This window comes from Hevea brasiliensis, chromosome 5, assembly GCF_030052815.1.
Source record: "Hevea brasiliensis isolate MT/VB/25A 57/8 chromosome 5, ASM3005281v1, whole genome shotgun sequence".
Classification (NCBI taxonomy): domain Eukaryota; kingdom Viridiplantae; phylum Streptophyta; class Magnoliopsida; order Malpighiales; family Euphorbiaceae; genus Hevea; species Hevea brasiliensis.
The window spans coordinates 106,000,670-106,020,027 of NC_079497.1; the positions used below are offsets into that span (position 1 = coordinate 106,000,670).

General features: G+C 35.1%; 1 protein-coding gene across 3 annotated transcripts; it reads left to right on the forward strand.

The window, feature by feature from the left end:
* Nucleotides 1-7,113: 7,113 nt before the first annotated feature.
* On the forward strand, nt 7,114-19,356 carry LOC110647939 (protein EMSY-LIKE 1). 3 transcript variants are annotated; one of them, XM_021801990.2, is made up of 11 exons: nt 7,114-7,616; nt 8,835-9,034; nt 9,128-9,237; nt 9,319-9,439; nt 9,713-9,943; nt 11,388-11,456; nt 18,008-18,250; nt 18,330-18,398; nt 18,493-18,556; nt 18,774-18,809; nt 18,969-19,356. In XM_021801990.2, exons 1-11 carry the CDS (start codon nt 7,589-7,591, stop codon nt 19,010-19,012), a joined length of 1,215 nt encoding a protein of 404 aa, XP_021657682.2. In that variant the 5' UTR covers nt 7,114-7,588; the 3' UTR covers nt 19,013-19,356. The 3 variants fall into 3 exon arrangements, with proteins under 3 accessions (XP_021657682.2, XP_058003291.1, XP_021657684.2); XM_058147308.1 differs by having other exon boundaries at nt 7,115-7,616; nt 9,716-9,943; XM_021801992.2 differs by lacking the exon at nt 18,774-18,809 and having other exon boundaries at nt 7,118-7,616.
* Nucleotides 19,357-19,358: the final 2 nt, after the last annotated feature.

Here is a 19,358-nt window from a genome sequence, read left to right on the forward strand (position 1 = left end):
AGCTTGATAAAAAAAAAAACTTTTCATTTTTCCATAGTGGTGTAAGATGAGAAAAATTTGCATGAGAGTCCATACAAGAAGGCATTAAAAGATCTCTATATTTTTGAAAGTCTGGAGGAGCTTCAGAGAGTGAGAACATCTTTCGAATTGTGGTAAAAGGTTTAAAAAAACCTTTTATATTTTATTCTAGTGGGTAGAATCTGAAGCTTTTGAGCTTGTTGATATATATCAAAACTAATTAGTAAGTCTTTGTTAGGGAGACTTGTACTGATTACCTTTGTCTAGATAATACAGTTAGGGAAAAACTATATTCTAATGGTTTTTCGGTAATAAGATCAGTTTTGAATATCTTTCCATCTGTTGCATGAAAGTATTCAGAATGAGGGATCCAAGCGTCCTTAGGAAGCACTGTAAGATTCATCATGCTCTTATGAACACCAATATTAATAAATCCAATGATAGAAACAGGTTGTTCATACTTTGATTTAAGAATATGAATCCAGACCAAAGGAGTTGGAATAGCCGATTGGGCTGAAGAGCATAAAGAAGTAGTAAGAATGCTTAGAAATTTTATATAAGAGACATCTATATCAGTATCATCAGCTGATGTAAATTCCGATTCAGCAATCTCAAGAGCAAAGATAGTTTCTTTGTTAGCTTCATCTTGCTCTGAGAATAGGGATTCAATATCTGCATCTTTCAAATCCAAATGAGTGCACTGATGGATTTGTTGAATCATTTTTATTGCCTTCTTTGGATTTTGAGGATATTCTTTAGAAAAATGGCCTTTTTTTCCATAGATAAAATATATGTTTGATTTTGTTTTACCTCGAACATATTTCTTCTTGAAGATCAAAAAGCTTTCTTTTTGGGGCCTTTCTCTGGCTTGTGCATATACTTATTCTGATGAAATTTCTTTTTGTTCATGTAGTTACAGGCTTTTTCTTTGCATTTAATCTGAAGATGGGACTTGTTACAAGCTTTTTGCAAAGGCTTAGTCTTGTTTATGATTTCTTTGAACAACTTTCTATGCTCACATAGTTTGTCAAGAGTGGACAGGGTCATTTGGTGAATTTCTCTAATAGAGATTATTCGATACAAATCAGACTGTATCTGCTCATGGAGAGAGGCAATATATGTGCTTTTGAGATTAACATCATCCAGTCCACCGAGCCTATAAAAGAGCTGGGATATGTGTTGATAGTGGAAATCAAGATCTTTCCTTTTCAAGGAATAACACTTCATTTCAAAAAAATCTTGCCTCTTCTGTTGTTCTGCCAAGTCTATATTAACAAGAAACTCTGAATGGATAGTTCTTAGAAAAGTTTGAGTATCTAGCATTTGGTAAAATTGAAGCTGTCTGTATTGTCCCAAAGAAGAGAACTAATCTCAAAGTGATCTAGTCATTCGAGCAGCAAACTCTCGAAGGATTATCAATAATTGAGCATTGGGCTTGGTTAGCTGTAGACCAATCCAGGCTCCAAATTCAAGCATCCTTTCTCTCCATTTTGATGGAGGAACATAATCAAGTGTAAACCAAGGTCCACCAGTTGGACGAGTATAAGATCCTATTTATGAAGTTTGGCCAGGATATGTTTCTTCTTCCATAGTTTCTTGAGGGATCTCATTTGCTTTACACCCAGTGGAAGTAGCCATGAGAATATTGGTAATATTTGTCAAGTTTGCTTCAGGGTCAGAATGAAAATATTCTTCCTTCGAAGATTCAGAAGATTTTTCTGTCTCAGATTGTGGCATTTGGATGGTCATTTGAGGAGATGGGTCTTGAGGATACATAGGCTTTTTATTTTTACGGTCTTTTGGTAAAGACTTTTCTTCTTCCATTGATTCAGAAGAAGAAATGCTTTTTAATTGTTGGGATTGTGACTGAAAGGGATGAAAAGGTGGTTATTTAGGTGTGGGAGTCTCGTTGGATAATTTAGGAGGTGTATCAAAAATATAAGATCCAAAAGATATTGATGCTTTAGACTGATAAAAAGGTAGTTTGTAGGATGAAAATGGATTATCAACAGGTGTGTGGGTTTGTTTATGGTAGGCTAAGTCTGCTTCTATTTGAGCAATCTAAGATTTTAATCTTTTGATTTCTGACTCCTTTTGCATGAAATCTTATTCGAATCTTTTTCGATGGATCATTGTTGTGAGATTTTTTATCAAGCTAACTAATCTGGGATTGGAGGTTCACATACAATTGATGAACTTGGGTTGACAGAGTATCAACCTTGGTTTCTATTAGTTGAGTTTAACTAACAACCAAGTCAATCTTTGAATCAATCTTCTCAAGGAAATTATTTTGAGCCTTGGCATTCAAAGTCTGCCAATTCAATATTTCTTCTGCTTGGGACAAGGGCTTTGATTGGCCTTCTAGGTCAATAGTGGATAATTGAATAAAAGGACGAAAAGCCAACTTCTGAATAGGATCAATGTTATAGCGTAAACGAGGAAAATTTTCTTTAAAGTCTTCTTGAGAGAACATCATGCAAGGAGAGACTAAAGAAAGTGCAGGAGGTGGAACAATTTTCTATTTATTTCCCTTTTCTCTTTCTGTCCTCAAAATTTCCAATGCCATTTCATAAATTGGCAAAGGATTATGCCATAGTATTTCTTTGCTGATGCTGATGCTGATCCATGGACTAAAATCTGGAGAAGAATCTCTTCGTGATTTATAAGTTTTACATGAAGAGAATTTTTTTTGCACTATTTATCTTTTGTGGTAGCACTCATCATATTCTTCAATTTTATGGATGTCATCACACATTTCTAATCTAGGGACATCCCAAATGAAATGTCAATTAATTTTATAAGTATAAATAGGTGTTCCATTTTTCATAAATGCATACACAGGAATCTTGTCTCTCTTTTTTGTGATAGGAGAGACCATCATAGTGTGAAAAACTGCTAATAAAGATTCAAAAGAGATTTCTGGAGCTTTGAACATTGTTTTAATAGTTCCATCAAATTATCTATGGAACAACAATTCTGTGGCCTGTATAGGATGGGAATTGTTATGAAGTTTCTCATAGTTGATCAGCTATTCCATGGGAATCAGTTTTACTAACTCATCTCTAGATAACTACCACGGTATTTAAACAATTGTAAGAGTTGACTTTATATCTGAAAGGATATACAAAGCATCCGAAGAGACTCCTGGTTGAGACAAATCAACAGCATGATCTTGGAGGCGATAAATAATTTCATGGTGAAGAGTTGCTACCATAGAGGATACCGTCTGTTCAGCTCTAACTAGCAGAACTTGAACTTTTAGGGCTGTGGGAAGATTTAAATCTTATAGAGACACATTGTAGTTGTGGAAAAAGGTAAATACCATGGTCCTAGCATAGAGAGTGGAAATGCAAGCACCAATTACAGCGTGTTCATATTTGAGGAATCTGATATCCAGTAAAGAGAGCCTGGCAGTAACTAGTAGTTCTCTTCATGCATGTAGACTGAGGACTATTCTGACTACTCCAAAGTACAGGTGAGTATACCCTTATCTTTTCCACTGAGGGATAAAAGGAGAAGGAATCTTTAGAGTGACATACTGTTCAGTGGTGGTGGATTTGAGGGCACAACGGCCAAGACGAGAAGTTTGTACGTATTCTTTAGTGACAGATGTTGAAGTCTATATGTATTATTTAGTGACAGATCTTCTTGAAGAGATAAGAGACTGGATATTTCTGGTAAGAGAACTAGATCTTTTGTATATATTATAAGGGCTTAAAAGGAAAAGGAGAGATTCCTCCACTTGAGCACCTTCAGAGATGTGACAGATTTCAACAAGATTATCTATTTTGAAGGATAGAGTTTTTCTATAAGAAGGGGATAATTATAGAGAACAGGTTAGATTAACTAAACTAGCAGAAAGAGAAAGCTCATATACTAAAGTTGAAGCAAGTTGGGGTGTCACACAAGACATGACTGGAATGATCTTTTAATGCCTTCTTATGCAAACTCTCATACAGATTTTTCTCATCCTACACCATTATGGAAAATTTGAAAAGTACTTTATCAAACTTCCCTTTAAGCTTAATGAAGATATTAATCCCACAAAGACAACAGGATCCACTTAAGAGTAGCAAGTGTAGAGCATACTCATGCCTTAGTGGAGAATGATGTGAATAAGCTAGAATTTTTTACTTCAGGAGAGGGAGAAGAATTTAGAAAGCTATAAGGCAAAGAAGTTGGAATATTATTTCTTGGCAAGTCTTATTCCAAATGGAACCAAAGCTCTCTTTATATAGGAGGAGAGCTGGGACTATTACAATCACTTTTTACACAAATACATGTCTACCTAATAGTTAGGTGAGCACACCTAACAAGATAAGGAATAGTTTGGTAAGCACATGATTCATATCTAACTAGGTCATACATAAAGACAAATAACTTATCTACCTAATATTAACTATACAGATGATATATTTCTCCGGCTTTAGTGAGACATTCTGCTGTCAATTCACATAGAGTTCTCACTTGGACTCAAATTATAATTATAATCGTCTGAGTATTCAGAATCATATTCCTTGTCATACAAGCTCTTATACCAGGGACATAAACTGTTTTTCTGTTCAGGAACAGATGCACTCTTGTTGGTTTCTTCCTTTTCTGCCTCAGTGGGATCCTAAGAATCTTGCCAAATTGGATTAGTATAATCAGGAAGATAATTTGAAACTTTTTTTGGTTGGGCCTTTGTTCCGATAAAAGTGGAAGTCATCACCTGGGCCTTGGGCTTATAGTTGTTAATTTCACAGAGTAATTTCTTTTCGCAGTGTAAGGCTTTGTCCTATCCTAATAATTTTCGAATAGATCATCCATTCGTAGAATTGGTTTAGCAATAAAAAATGGAATCAAAAAAATTTGAATTCCATCTCATAGGGCACTACTTTTTGATCATCATAGACAACTCATCTTTTCCAAATAGCCTAGATTGATCCACAGCTAACCAAGCCTCATGCTCAATTATCGACAATCCTTCTAGAATTTGTTGCTCGAATGACTGGATCACTCGACACACTCTATGTTTCTGCTTGATGGCCCATTCCTTACCACCTTTTGTCTAAACCTCCAAAAAGATTCGCTCCATGAAGAAATTTTATTTTAAAGGGAAGTTTGATAAAGAACTTTTCATTTTTTCATAATAGTGTAGGATGAGAAAAATTTACATGAGAGTCCGCACAATTTAATAATTAAATAATATATTTAATATTGTTATCTTAATTTTTAAAATTTCTCTCTTTTTATTTTTATTTCTAATTTAAATCTTTCTTGCTATTTTATCCCAAATTTAAGACATAAAAAAATAAACAATTTAAATATAAAATAAGTTTAAAATATATATATATATATATATATATATATATATATATATATATATATATAAAATTTAGTATAATGATATTTTTTCCAATTTAAGAATAGTTGTTCAAGGTGATAAAAAAAATTAAAAGAATTAGCTAATATTGAAAATATAAGAAAATATTTGAATTATTTTTGTCAATTAAACTATCTAATTAAACTAATTGTTAAAATTGAATTAATGTAAAAGTTTGATGTAAAACTGGTAAAATTGAAAGGTTTTACCTAAAACTGAAAAGGTTTACAAATATTTAGATTTTTTTTGTCATTAAGCTTTTAATAATAATATTTTGCAATAGAAGAAATATTCAGAATAATTTTTTTTGTAATAATAGTTTTTTTAAAATTAATAATAAATATATCTTTATAAATGAAAAATAAATTTTGAAATATTAGAATTTTATAGGACAATTAAAATTTTTTTTAATAATTTTTGCGTAATATAAAATAATAAAATATAACTCTGTCTAAATAGTTTGTGCTTAGCTGATCCCAAATCTGAATAATGGAGGAAGGTTGTTATAGATGACAATTAACGTGAAAAATTCGTCACACCTCATAATAAAATAATAAAATATAAAAATAATTAAATATTTCAAGTTCACACACTAATAAACAAGTTGACTAAGCAGAAAACATTGTTTTTTTTTAAATAATTGTCATAAGCTCAACTCTCAATGCAAGTAGAAGATTCAATTAATAGTTATTAATTATTTTATATCAATATAATATAAAAGAAATACTTTTGATATATTTTATATTTAAAATAATAGAATAAATGTAATAAAAATTAAATTAAAATAGCTATGTAGATCATTTTTTTACTATTTAACTCTATGAAATACTACGTCCGCGTTAATATATAAAACTCGTAAATCCTTTTATACTATTTCCTTTTACATTTCGAGTCTAGAATCTTACAATTCACTATTTGGCTCTTGTGATTTTTAAGCTATTGCAGGGACTTATGAGATAATTAATCTGATTGATTATCATATATATATATATATATATATATATTTCCTTTCACATCATTTTATGCATTCATTTCATTTTTTAACACCTTCCACCTATTAATTTATAACAATTTCATATTGAGACATTTAAGTTTTTGTATTGTATATGACTAAATCATTTTAAATAACCTTTTTTTTTTATGATTCAAGTTTAACTCTACACATCTGAAATAATACATTTTTTTATAAGAAATATAGACTCAAACTAAAACAAAGAATTAAGAATTAAAATCGAAGTATCAAAGAATTGAATTAAATCAAAATTCTTGATTCTATCAGTTTGAATAAGTTACTTTAATTTAATTCCAAGAAAAAAAAAACTGAACTTTGATTAATTTCATATTGATTTGATTTTAGTTCTTTCAATAATTAAATTGAGCCAAACTATATCTCCCCCATATTAACTATGAAATAGATTAAATAATAACTAGAAAATATATTACATAATTTATCTTTTATTTTTTTAATTTTTTTAATAATTTTAATTATAAATGTATTAAATTAACTTATAATCTTTAATTTTATATGTTAATATCTCATATAATATATTTTCTAACCTTTAATTATACATTTAATTTTCAGTTAAAAATTATATGATTATATAATAACTAGAAAATATATAATATAATTTATTTATATTCAGTGGCTATGTACATAATTGAATTCATATTAAATTATAAGTTTGTAAAAATTGGTACAATCAAATTGAATTTAAGCGGAGCGTCTAAATGGAATCAAACCCCAAAATTTAATTATGTTCTACTAGGTTTCAGTCGCAAGAATGACGAATCTAGCCGATTAGAGGCATCATCCCACATAGAGTCGACCAAACCGCTGTTTCTCTTTACGTACGAGGTTTCCATGTTGGAAAGTTCCATTCAGGCCCCAACTTAAAATAGAATCCGAAAATCAAAAGTTAAGGCCCCTCTCTCCCTTCGAAAGAAGCTTTCAAGTCCAAAGTCCCTCCTTGGCTCCTCCCTCGCTCCAACATACTCATCTTCCTTTGTCTGCGAAACCCATCTCCCTTTCTACACTTCACCAATACAGAGATTCCATAAATATCTTCTCCAGCCGCACACCCCACACCCCCCCCCCCCCTCCTCTTCTCTCTTTCCCTATCTCCATATCTCCGCTGTATCTCTGTAGCTCCATTATTGCCAATTGCAATGCTTTAGAAACAGTGCAGCCTTCTGGTGGTCCTTGTTATGGGCTATGAACTTTCAGATAGTAGTGGTATATTTTATTGTTTTCTTGTATTTTTTTCCCTCTTTCATCTCTTTGTTCATTTTTACATTGTGGACGCCATAAAAGATATCTGTTTTATTGAATTGTTGTGATAGTGGGAATTGGCCTTGAGGCTTAGGGTATTGTTGGATTGGATTTAATTCGGCATTGTCGTTTTTGGGGAGTTGGTGATTGGACTGGGAGTTTCTGTTTTCAATGAATTTTCTTGGAAGATAATAGGGTTCTGGTTTTTGAATGGGCAAATATAAAACTGTCATTTGGAGTTTTAAGTTTGGATATTGAGTGAGATTGATTTGTGAAATGCAATTAGCGTATAACTTCTTTTTTCTTTCCTTCAAGGTTTGTTTCACTAGCTACTTTTTATACTTGGTTAATGTTTTGATTATGCTACTTAGTGCTGCAATTTGAAATGTTTTGAATCGCTATCATGTTTTTTTATGCACATAGACACTAGTTTATGAAAGAGGAAAAGAAAAAGGTTAGCTTTGGATTGAAGTTCTTAATTATCTTGTTTTAGAAAATTTGAGTGTTAATTTGTTATTATTTTTTTAAGGTGTTAATTCAGTTGTTCTTGTTATCTTATATGGCATGAAGCTGCTGCACTTTTTCAATTTTTTTATCCAATTGGTTTTAAACATGTTAATGTTGGACCAAGAAAAAGAGTAAGAGGAATAAAGAGTAAGAGGAATTGAAGTCCCTTTTAGGTGTACATTGTTTTGACTTCTCTATCCAAATGGATTGTCTTCTTTCAAGCTTTGCAAGCTCGTTATGTTGCCAGGATTTGTTGTTAATGGTAAAAGTTGGGTGGGAACATGGAAATAAGAACAAATGAGAAACAAATTGTTGCAGAGTAAATTAATGTGCATAGAATTTGGAAGAATCTAGTTTTGCGTAGGAAGAGAAAGTAAGCATGAGGGCAAATTGACTTGGAAGTTAGAAAACTTGAACTGTTGTTGTCAAAACAAGTGAAAGGTTAGATTCAACTGTATCAGTTTGATTACAGATTTGAAAGTCAAAAAATTCAATTTTGGAAGTGTACTATTGGTGTAATTGTTATATAAAATCCTTTATATATTCATTTATTTCTTTTTCAGTAAAGGAAAATTTTCTTTATGAAAAAAGAAGGTAATAGTTACAGATTCATGATAGGGCAGAGATATGTCTTTTGTTTACATTGCTACTTGCCATGATGTCCGCACACTGCAGGTACTGATGATGATTTACCTCCACATCAAAATACAATTCCAAAGGGAGAAAGAGTTGTAGGAAACGGAAGATCTGTTGTTGGTTCTGCTGCATATTCTAGAATGCATACTGACATGGAGGCTCAAATTCATCACCTTGAGCAAGAAGCTTACAGTGCTGTATTGCGTGCTTTTAAGGCTCAGTCTGATGCCATTTCTTGGGTATCAACTTTCTCTATTTTTGCACATCTTTGTGTACTTGAATTTTGCGCGTTTCTGTTCCTATTTTAATGCTCTTTCATGTCTTTTATTCAGGAGAAGGAGGGTTTAATTACAGAACTTAGGAAAGAGCTCAGAGTATCAGATGATCAACACAGAGAGCTTCTAACCAAAGTTAATGGGGATGAGATCATCAGAAGGATCAGGTTTGAATGCTTTGTGAAGCAGCTGAAATTTGAGAATCAGTAGTTAGTGTGAAATGGCTAATGTTTTGGAAACACTAACAGGCAGTGGAGACAGGCAGGTGGCCACCAAATTGCTAGGAGCAGTGCATCACAACCAGTTCATGATGTTGTACACAGTCCCAGTGTTTCAGGCTCCCATAAAAAACAGAAGACATCCCAAATGGTATATTTTCTATTATTTATGCAGTGTCATACGCTTTAAGATCTTTATATAAGTAGATCTATCCATTGGTATCTTCTCTAGCCTTTTCTGTTTTGGTGACACTGGCTTTACAATCTCTACCAGCAGCTCTGTCCATGCAACTATTACATGGAGCTGAGAATTGAAGAGCAACTGAAAGCCTAGTACAGCATGTTGATTATTTTTAATAGAAGTATAAAATTAAGTTTTAGCTTGACCTCCATTTGGGTTTACTCTTTCTTCCACTTTCTTTAGCAGGGTCAACCAATGCCTGGTTTGTCCTTTATGAAGTATATGCAGAACCCTTCTACAGGTCCTGCTGGAAATCATCATTATGTTAGCCATAGTTCTTCTGGAGCCCTTGCTGCAAATGAACATGCTGAACCAGCAAGTTCTGATCCATTAATTGGAAGGAAAGTGTGGACAAGATGGCCAGAGGACAACAGCTTTTACGAGGCTGTCATAACTGATTACAACCCTGCTGAGGTATGTTTAAGGATTTAAGAGGCATGCATCATAGTTATTTGCTAGTCCCATCTGAGAATGAGGCATCTATATTTAAGGTATTCTAATGTATGAAAGATAATTTGGCATGTGCTTGATGAGAACGTGGCATGGCTGAGGTCTTTCTTTTGGATCTATGAAGGTCTCCACTTGTGAGGCAACAGTTCTTGTGACTGTTCAATATTTTAACATTTTATCCCTGAAATTTTTTACTTTTGGCCATTGAGTCCACCGGCTTAAAGTGTGTTAAATCAAGCCCCTATACTAATCAATTTGAGAGTATCAGGTACTGACTTGACAGACTTTAAAACATGTAAGACAAGTGTTATCGGATGGTTGAAATATTCTGCAGCCGGTGCCACGGCATAAGCTAATGTATGTGACCCATTTTTGACAATCATCTTGTGAGCATGATGCCTAATGTTCAATCCCAGAACATCCACACCTGATTTCTGAACTATAGAGGAGGTGTAAATGTCAGGAGAAAATCATACTTTGACTATTTGTTTGTAATTGCCATAAACCACACCTAGCTCTTTTAAGGGAGTTGGCCTGTTCAGTGTCAATAAATGCAATGAAGCCATGAAATGTGGTGGTGTAGGAGTAGAGGAGGGAATCAGAGTTGGAAGCATGTTGTCAAAGAAATATCAACCTTGTCACTAAGGGATTCTACCTAAAAAAAAAAAAAAAAAAACCCACCTTTGTCACTAAGGGGATTTTAGAGGAGTGTGATGATCTCATGGATGGAGGGAGTCAATGTCTTGCATAGACAGTTGGGGTATCTGGAGAGGTAGGACTATATCATGGTAATGATTTTGGAAGAGATTGTCTTTATCTTTGTGGAGATACATGAGATGAATGGAAGAAGATAGAAGAGAAGAAATGGAGTGACAGTGAGAAACATAGAGGAGGAGGGAGAGTTTCCGAGGGACTTCCAGAACTTTGTTATTTCAATTTCTGAATGAATAGAAATTATGTATTTTTAACATCTTTAATCTTGGTTAACCTTTTTTTTTTTTCATTTTTGATCATTGATGTTAAATTGGTGCCTAATACTCTCAAATCATAAAGTACAAAGCCTTAACGCAAACACACTTAAATTGGAGGATTCAGATGCCAAAATCTGAAAAGTTCCAGTGCTTTATTTTCTGGTACCTCAGAAAGTAAAATGTTCAAGAACTTAGATATGGGTTTTCCTACAGTTCTACTGTTAATTACTAGTATCTTTGTTGTCATTGGGTCATTGTTTATTCATGTAAGGCTCTACCTGATTATATATTTTATCTGTTTCTATCTTTGTCACTCTATCCCTCCCTGTTATTGTTCCTGGTATTGTTGACTGCTTAACCCCATGTTCAATCTATTCTCTTGCTTGAATAATCAGATTATAATTTGGTCTTGGTCACCTGATTGTATTAATTTACAGGGCCGACATGCTCTAGTCTATGATATGAATACAGTTAACGAGACATGGGAATGGGTTAATCTCAAAGAGGTAACTTTATGGTATTTGGCATGAGCTAAACCTCATTTTGTGTTTCCCATTTCTGTAGCTGTTTCTTTAATGCTGCACCATTTGAAAAGCTTGTTCGTAGGCGCAAAGGATAGAAACCAATCTTATCTAGGTGGAAAGGATATTTTCATATGCATACAAAATGTCCAAAAACTTAATTTTCCTTGTACCATTAGAACTTGAGAGCTGTGAGGTTGGCCATGCAGGGAGGCATTGGTTAGGGCCCCATGTAGTCTTGTGATTAAACAAATTGGACTGTTACAACTGCATGCCATTTGAAGGAATGTTGACTTTATCTTTTGTTATCAGTTTAAGAGACAAGATGCTTAAATTTGTTTTTCAGATTCATTATCTCACCATTAGGATCTAATGAAGCATGAATATTGGTTTTAGTAATCTTGCTATAGGCCACATCAAGAGGACTGTTTTAATCTAAATGTGCATTACTTTATTTTTATTTAAGTGAAGCAATTGCTAAAGGCACAGCTATTATGCACTGATATTCTGATTCCATGACAGCATGCATCAGCAAAAGTGCAGTCTGTTGCAAAATGTGATGTTCTGATTCAAATAATCTCTTCTAACAGCAAAATCATGACTCCAATGTTGAGCTTTGCTCTGAAAGGACAAATAATAAAAGAAAAAGAAACTGAACAAGAACAACAAAGCCAGTAGGGGAATAAAAGAAACAAAACTTGATGGGAAGATGTGGAAGGGATTAATAGAAGAAAACTAAATCTACTAATGATTATGGAATGAAAAGGGAAAATTTTAATCGTTTAATCATCCTTTGGATTATGCCTAGTCTAATTTATAATAATAGGGGACGATGAGCACAATTGATCATTATTGTTCATATCAATCAATGAAATGGACAACCCAGTAATGTAGCAGGATATTATTTTCTGTATAAGAGGAGATAATGGGCATTTCTTTTGAAATTTGCATTTAATTTTAATGATTGTGGCATTAAATTTGCAATATGCTGATATGCTGTGCACAGATCCAGTTGGGACATTGATCATGAACAACTTAGATCGATATTTGGTTTGGGGAAGGATTGTTGGAAGTCAGCTGCTATGGTGAAGTAAATATGGCTGATCTGATGTGAATGACAAAATAATTGCATGATATTGGGATGACAAAAGAAACTACTCAATTAAAAAAAAATTGAAAACCTTTGTAGAAAGAGATGATTCTCCTTGATTTCAATTAATCTGTACATGGGTATATATATACAATTGATTCCTATAATTGTGTTCTACTAATTAGGAAGAAATCCTAAATAAAAATTCCTAAATAGGAATACAGAATACAAAATATACAGAGAAATAATATAATGATTGACTTTCCATAACACTCCCCCTCAAGTTGGAGCATAGATGTTAATCATGCCCAACTTGTTACAAATGTAGTCAATCCTAGCTCTATTCAGAGCTTTTGTGAAAATATCTCCTAATTGCTCTCCAGTTTTGATATATCTTGTTGAGATGATCTGTTGTTGAATTTTTTCACGAATAAAGTGACAATCAATCTCAATATGTTTAGTCCGCTCATGAAATACCGGATTAGAAGCAATATGGAGAGCAGCTTGATTATCACACCATAATTTCGCAGGCAGGGGGTCTTAAAACCTGTCTCATCTAGTAATTGAAGTATCCACATTACCTCACATACTGATTGTGCCATGGCTCTATATTCGGATTCAGCACTAGATCGAGAAACTACACTCTGCTTCTTGCTTCTCCAAGACACCAAATTTCCTCCAACAAAAACGCAATATCCAGTAGTTGATCTCCTGTCAACCTTAGATCCAGCCCAGTCGGCATTTGAAAAACATTCAACATTCAAATGCCCATGATTACCACATAACAAACCTCTTCCTGGAGCTCCCTTTAGATAACACAAGATTTGTCCCAAGGCTTCCCAATGAGCAACAGTTGGGGAAGACATAAACTGACTTACCACACTAACGGCATAAGCAATGTCAGGACGAGTGACTGTAAGGTAGTTCAATTTTCCTACCAATCTCCTGTATCTCTCTGGATCTTCAAACAACTCACTATCCCCTGCTAACAGTTGTAAATTTGGAGTCATTGGTGCACTACAAGGCTTAGCACCTAATTTTCCTGTTTCTGTCAATAGATCGAGGACATATTTTCTTTGAGACAAGAAAATACCCTTCTTACTTTTCATAACTTCAATACCCAAGAAATACTTTAATAATCCCAAGTCTTTGGTCTGAAACTGGGTTTGGAGGAAGGTTTTAAGAGATGAAATACCTGCAGAGTCACTCCCAGTGATGATAATGTCATCCACATAGACTACTAGGAGAATTAAACCAGCCTCAGATTGCCTATAAAATACTGAGTGATCACACTTACTCTTTTGCATACCAAATTCCTGTCTTTGCTTCTTTGAATCTCCCAAACCAGGCCCTAGGACTTTGTTTCAAGCCATAAAGAGACTTCCGAAGCCTACAAACTTTACCCAACTCCCCCTGAGCAACAAACCCAGGTGGTTGCTCCATATATACCTCCTCCTGAAGATCACCATGAAGGAAAGCATTCTTGATATCCAATTGGTGCAGGGGCCAATCATATGTAGCTGCTAAAGAGATAAACAAGCAAACAGAAGTAAGTTTAGCTACAGGAGAAAAAGTGTCAGAATAATCAATCCCATATGTCTGAGCATATCCTTTTGCTACAAGGCGTGCTTTTAACCTAGCCACAGAACCATCAGGATTTACCTTTACTGTAAATACCCATTTGCAACCAATAGCTTTCTTACCAGTGGGCAAAAGTAACAATTCCCATGTACCATTAGCATCTAAAGCCTCCATTTCCTCTTTCATAGCAGCACACCAGCCAGGATGAGACAGTGCCTCACCAACAGTATTAGGAATAGGAACAGAGTCTAAAGAAGTAACAAAACACCGAGAACAAGAAGACAATTGATTATAAGAAACAAAAGAAGAGATAGGGTAAGTACATGAACGTTTACCTTTACGAAGAGCAATGGGTAAGTCTAGATCAGAATCATGATCAGTATGAGGTACAGGATCTCCCAACGAAGTAGCTGGTGGAGGATCTGAGTCAGGAATCTCCAATCTCCTGGAATAAACATGAACAACAGGAGGTCGAGTAGGTCTAGAGACAGAAGAAACAGGCTGTGAGAGAGGACTAGACATTGGTTGGACAGTATATATTAAGAGATCATCCTCCTCCCCCTGACTCTCATACACAGATGATTGAGGAAAAAATGGAGTGGACTCAAAAAATGTGACATCTGCAGAAACAAGATAACGATTAAGAGTAGGAGAGAAACAACGGTACCCTTTTTGGATCCGGGAGTACCCAAGGAAGACACATTTGAGAGACTTTGGATCCAATTTAGTAACTTGCGGACGAACATCACGCACAAAATAGGTACAACAAAAAATACGGGGTTCAACAGGGAACAAAGATTTTGTAGGGAACAAAGCAGTATAAGGAATATCCCCATTAAGGACAGAAGACGGCATACAATTGATCAAAAAACATGCCGTAGAAACTGCATCCGCCCAAAAGTGTTTAGGAACTTTCATCTGAAAAAGAAGAGCACGAGTTACCTCAAGAAGATGCCGATTTTTTTCTTTCGGCCACGCCATTTTGGGATGGGGTATCCACACAGGAAGATTGATGAAGAATGCCATTTTGTGTCATATAAGACTGAAATTGTGCTGAAAAGTATTCTTTGGCATTGTCACTTCTTAATATGCGCACAGAAGTATTAAATTGAGTTTTGATTTCATTGCAAAAGGCACAAAAGATAGAAAATAACTCAGAACGATTCTTCATTAAATATAACCAGGTAACACGAGAGTAATCATCAACAAAAGTAACAAAATAACGAAATCCAGCTTTAGAGGTAACAGAACAAGGACCCCAAACATCAGAATGAACTAACTTAAAAGGGGATGAAGCCCGTTTATTGACTCTAGACACAGAAGGCAAACGATGATGTTTTGCAAACTGACACGACTCACATTCTAGTACTGATAAAGACTGAAACTGAGGACACAACTTCTTCATGGTAGACAAAGAAGGATGACCCAATCTACAATGAGCTTCAATAGGTGTTAAGGTACTGGAGCAAACAAGCGACTGCGGTACATGATTTTCCAGAATGTAGAGACCACCTGACTCACGTCCTCTACCAATAATCTGCTTCGTCGTAAGATCCTGAAATAAACACTGGTCAGGAAAAAAAGGAAACAGAACAATTTAAGGTACGAGTAAGTTTACTAACAGAAAGTAGATTAAAAGAGAAATTTGGTAGACACAAAACAGATGACAAAGAAATTGACGAAGTCGGATTCGCAGCCTAACCCATGACACAAGAAGTAGAACCATCACTAAAGTAATGAGAGAGGAAGTGAGATTAGACTGAAAAGCGGATAGAAGACTAGAATTACTGTCATGTGATCTCCGCACTGTAATCAATAACCCATTTGGTTGTGGAAGACACAAGGCATGTAGTGGATTTACTCGACTCGTGATCGCGATGTGAGGAACCGTAGGCTTTAGAGATGCACGACATCGAAAAAGCGTGCAAAATCCTCTGCAGATACCAAAACAGTTTTCTCAAAGGAAGATACTGTAGAATCCTCTGCTGCCATATTTGCCATCTGTGATCGCTGATTTTTTCTTTGAAGTTGAGGACAATTATATTTTGTATGGCCAGGCTCATGGCAATAATAACAAATGACTCTTCTTGAGTCCTGATTAGAACTAGCCTCTCCATTACGCTGATTATTTCTGTTGCCTGTAATTCCTCCTCTACTTCCTCTTCTATTACCCTGTTGTCCATTTGGATTACGGCTAATAAGAGCACTACTGGCAAGCTGTGACGATTGGGTACTTTCTGTACGAAGGACCCGTGTGAACGTTTCATGCAAAGAGGAAATCTCAGAACTGGAGAGAATCTGAGATTTAGCAGTCTCATACTCTGAAGGAAGGCCTGCAGGAAAACTCATAACAGCTAGTTGCTCCCGTTGGACCTGCTGAACTTTCACATCAGAACTAAAAGGCAACAATATATTAAGTTCCTCATATACCCGTTTAAAATCCATAAAATAAGCCGTGAGAGACTTATTCTCTTTCTCAGCACGGTAGAATGCCTTACAAACATCATAAATACGGGAGATATTCCCTTTACCAGAATACAGAAAATCTAAGTAATCCATCAATTCCTTAACAAATTCACAGTGATTAATTAAACTAATTACCTCACTGTGAATCGAGTTCCGAAGCTGCAAAAACAACCGAGCATCCTCCCTTAGCCAAGTTTGTTGTGTATCATCAGTAGGTGGATCTTTAGTAAGGTGATCATCCTTATCAATGCTATGCAAATAGACCCTAACAGTCTTACTCCACTCCAGGTAATTCGAACCATTAAGTTTGTGTTCCGTGATCTTAGTCATCACCGGAATCACATCAGAAATAACATTCTTATTGTCTGCCATTTGTTGAGACAGAAAACTAACCGAAACGATAATCCAAAGTGCTACAGTAGCAAAATAACCCAAAATCACAAACCAAACAAATACCGAAATAGGATCTGAAAGCCAAACCTCAGAAGTCCTTTAATGGTGTACTGGATCAGGCAACAGCACACAGTGGTGGAATAAGGGGATTGAGGCGACGCTGGCGATGTTGATCGGAGTCGAAAAGGCCAGTCGGCGGCCAAGGTCTCTCCTGAGCTGGGTGGTGAGAACAAATAGTCACCCTAGATAGATGACCTGCTCTGATACCATGTAGAAAGAGATGATTCTCCTTGATTTCAATTAATCTGTACATGGGTATATATATACAATTGATTCCTATAATTGTGTTCTACTAATTAGGAAGAACTCCTAAATAAGAATTCCTAAATAGGAATACAGAATACAAAATATATAGAGAAATAATATAATGATTGACTTTCCATAACAACCTTAAATATTTAGGTTAGAATACATTGTGGAATTGAGGTGGCTGACGAATGAAAGTATGGCCCAGTGATAGGTTTTAGGTGGGTGAATTGATAGACAGTAGAGGTTATCATTGCTAAAGATAAGCAGTAAGTAGCTATACAAGCATGATTTGTTACTTCCAAAAATTCACTCTTTTGGCGTGCAAGAAAGTGGCCTTTTCCCTGTGCCCGTCTAACTTTGTGAGATGGAGGGAGGGGAGGAAGGAAATGCTTAAATTATATTATCATGATACAGAGCCATTCTTTATTAACAGTAGGCTTTTGGAAGCAAATTGGCCTCAAGTTAGCGGATTAGATTTTCTGGGCATAAAAATTGTTGTATGGGCAAGATACTCTTTGTTTTAGTCCCCCATGTTCTCTTACCTGTTTACTCCATGTATTACAGCTAGTTTGAGTAATAACTTTGAGCTGTGTTGCTTCTGTTAGCTTGCATTGTCTGTACAAGACCCCCGACTGTTTCTTTCTTTCCCAGGTGAAATCTTTTAAGGAGGAAAATTTTTGTATTATTCTCTGTACAGATATCTCCAGAGGATATCCAATGGGAAGGTGTGGATCCAGGAATTTCTCTTCTTGGTGCCCATGGTGGGCCAGGCCATGGAATCAAGAAATCCATGAGACATGTCAGTTATCCTAGTGGTGGAAGAGGGAGGGGATCCATAAAGGGTGAATCCAGGAGAGAATTTCTGCCAACACAGAATGGTTTTACAAAGAAAGTTTCTAATGACATTGAATTATTCAACACAGAGACGTTAGTTCAGGAGGTATGTATGATAGCATGGAATCTGTTTCATGTGACATGTCATCTTCTTCATTTTTCTCACTGCAACATTCATGTAACAGGTGGAGAAGGTTTTTGCTTTGAGTCATCCTGATTCCCATGAACTTGAGAAGGCAAAAAGGATGCTGAAAGTAAGGCCATTGGTACATTGTGTTGTGTGTCTACGTGTCTCTTCTAACTGCTTGTGAGTTGTGACTAAATGCTTTACTTTTTTGCATGATGCAGGAGCATGAACAGGCACTTGTCGAGGCAATTGCAAGGCTTGCAGATGCATCTGATGGTGAAAGTGGTAATGAAAACATGCATGCATGACATAGATCTGATTCTGGTTGTCTTGGAGATGACAATTGCCTGTTGTACTCAACCTGTGCTGAAAAAATAGTTTGTTATTCTGTTTATTAACTGAAGTTTTGTTTATGCTTTTAACTTGGCCTTTGAATTTTCGGAGCAGTACTTTTTAATTATTTTAAGGGAAATTTGAGTGGAATATTTTTCAACTTTGTCAGCATCCAGGTGCTTGGAAAACAAGTTTAGGGTCATAGGTAATAGACCAATTAAGGAGCAAATTTCCAGATTGTAGAGAATAATTGTATTGGCTGTCAGAAAGATACTCGCATATCCAATCAACTTTTTATTGTTTGATGATTTGGTTATGTGAATCTCTTTAAATTCCTTTTTCATCTCTTTCCACTCCTAATCAGGTGAACACCAATTCTTGCATGGCCAAGCAATGGACCAGGGATAGAAGCTGAGAAAAAGAATTTGGCAGAAAACTTCAATGATGTTCAAAGGGCGGGGACATGGTTGTTGAACTGTTAATTTAGTGATCAAATTTCATCAACCAGGCAAGATTGTGTGACATTGTTTTTCGATTTTTCTCATTCCTTTTACCTGGTTGGATTTGTGCCTCTTATCTATTCATTAGAGATTTCCATACTTGTAACACAAATATGCACACACTTAGAAAATAGCCACTTGCTTTTTACCTTTATGGGAGACGCAAAAACTTCGTAGATAGTGATATCTTCAAATTTAATTGAGCTAGTTGTTTCTAATGAAATGCAAGAGTCGTAAAGATTTGATTTTTGATG

What these genes read in the sequence shown, in the direction of transcription:
- LOC110647939 (XM_021801990.2), top strand. Translation starts at nt 7,589, where the DNA reads ATGGGCTATGAACTTTCAGATAGTAGTG. An exon ending in AGTCTGATGCCATTTCTTGG is followed by an intron (nt 9,035 to 9,127) that starts GTATCAACTTTC and finishes TCTTTTATTCAG; the next exon opens with GAGAAGGAGGGTTTAATTAC. An exon ending in AATGGGTTAATCTCAAAGAG is followed by an intron (nt 11,457 to 18,007) that starts GTAACTTTATGG and finishes TTCTCTGTACAG; the next exon opens with ATATCTCCAGAGGATATCCA.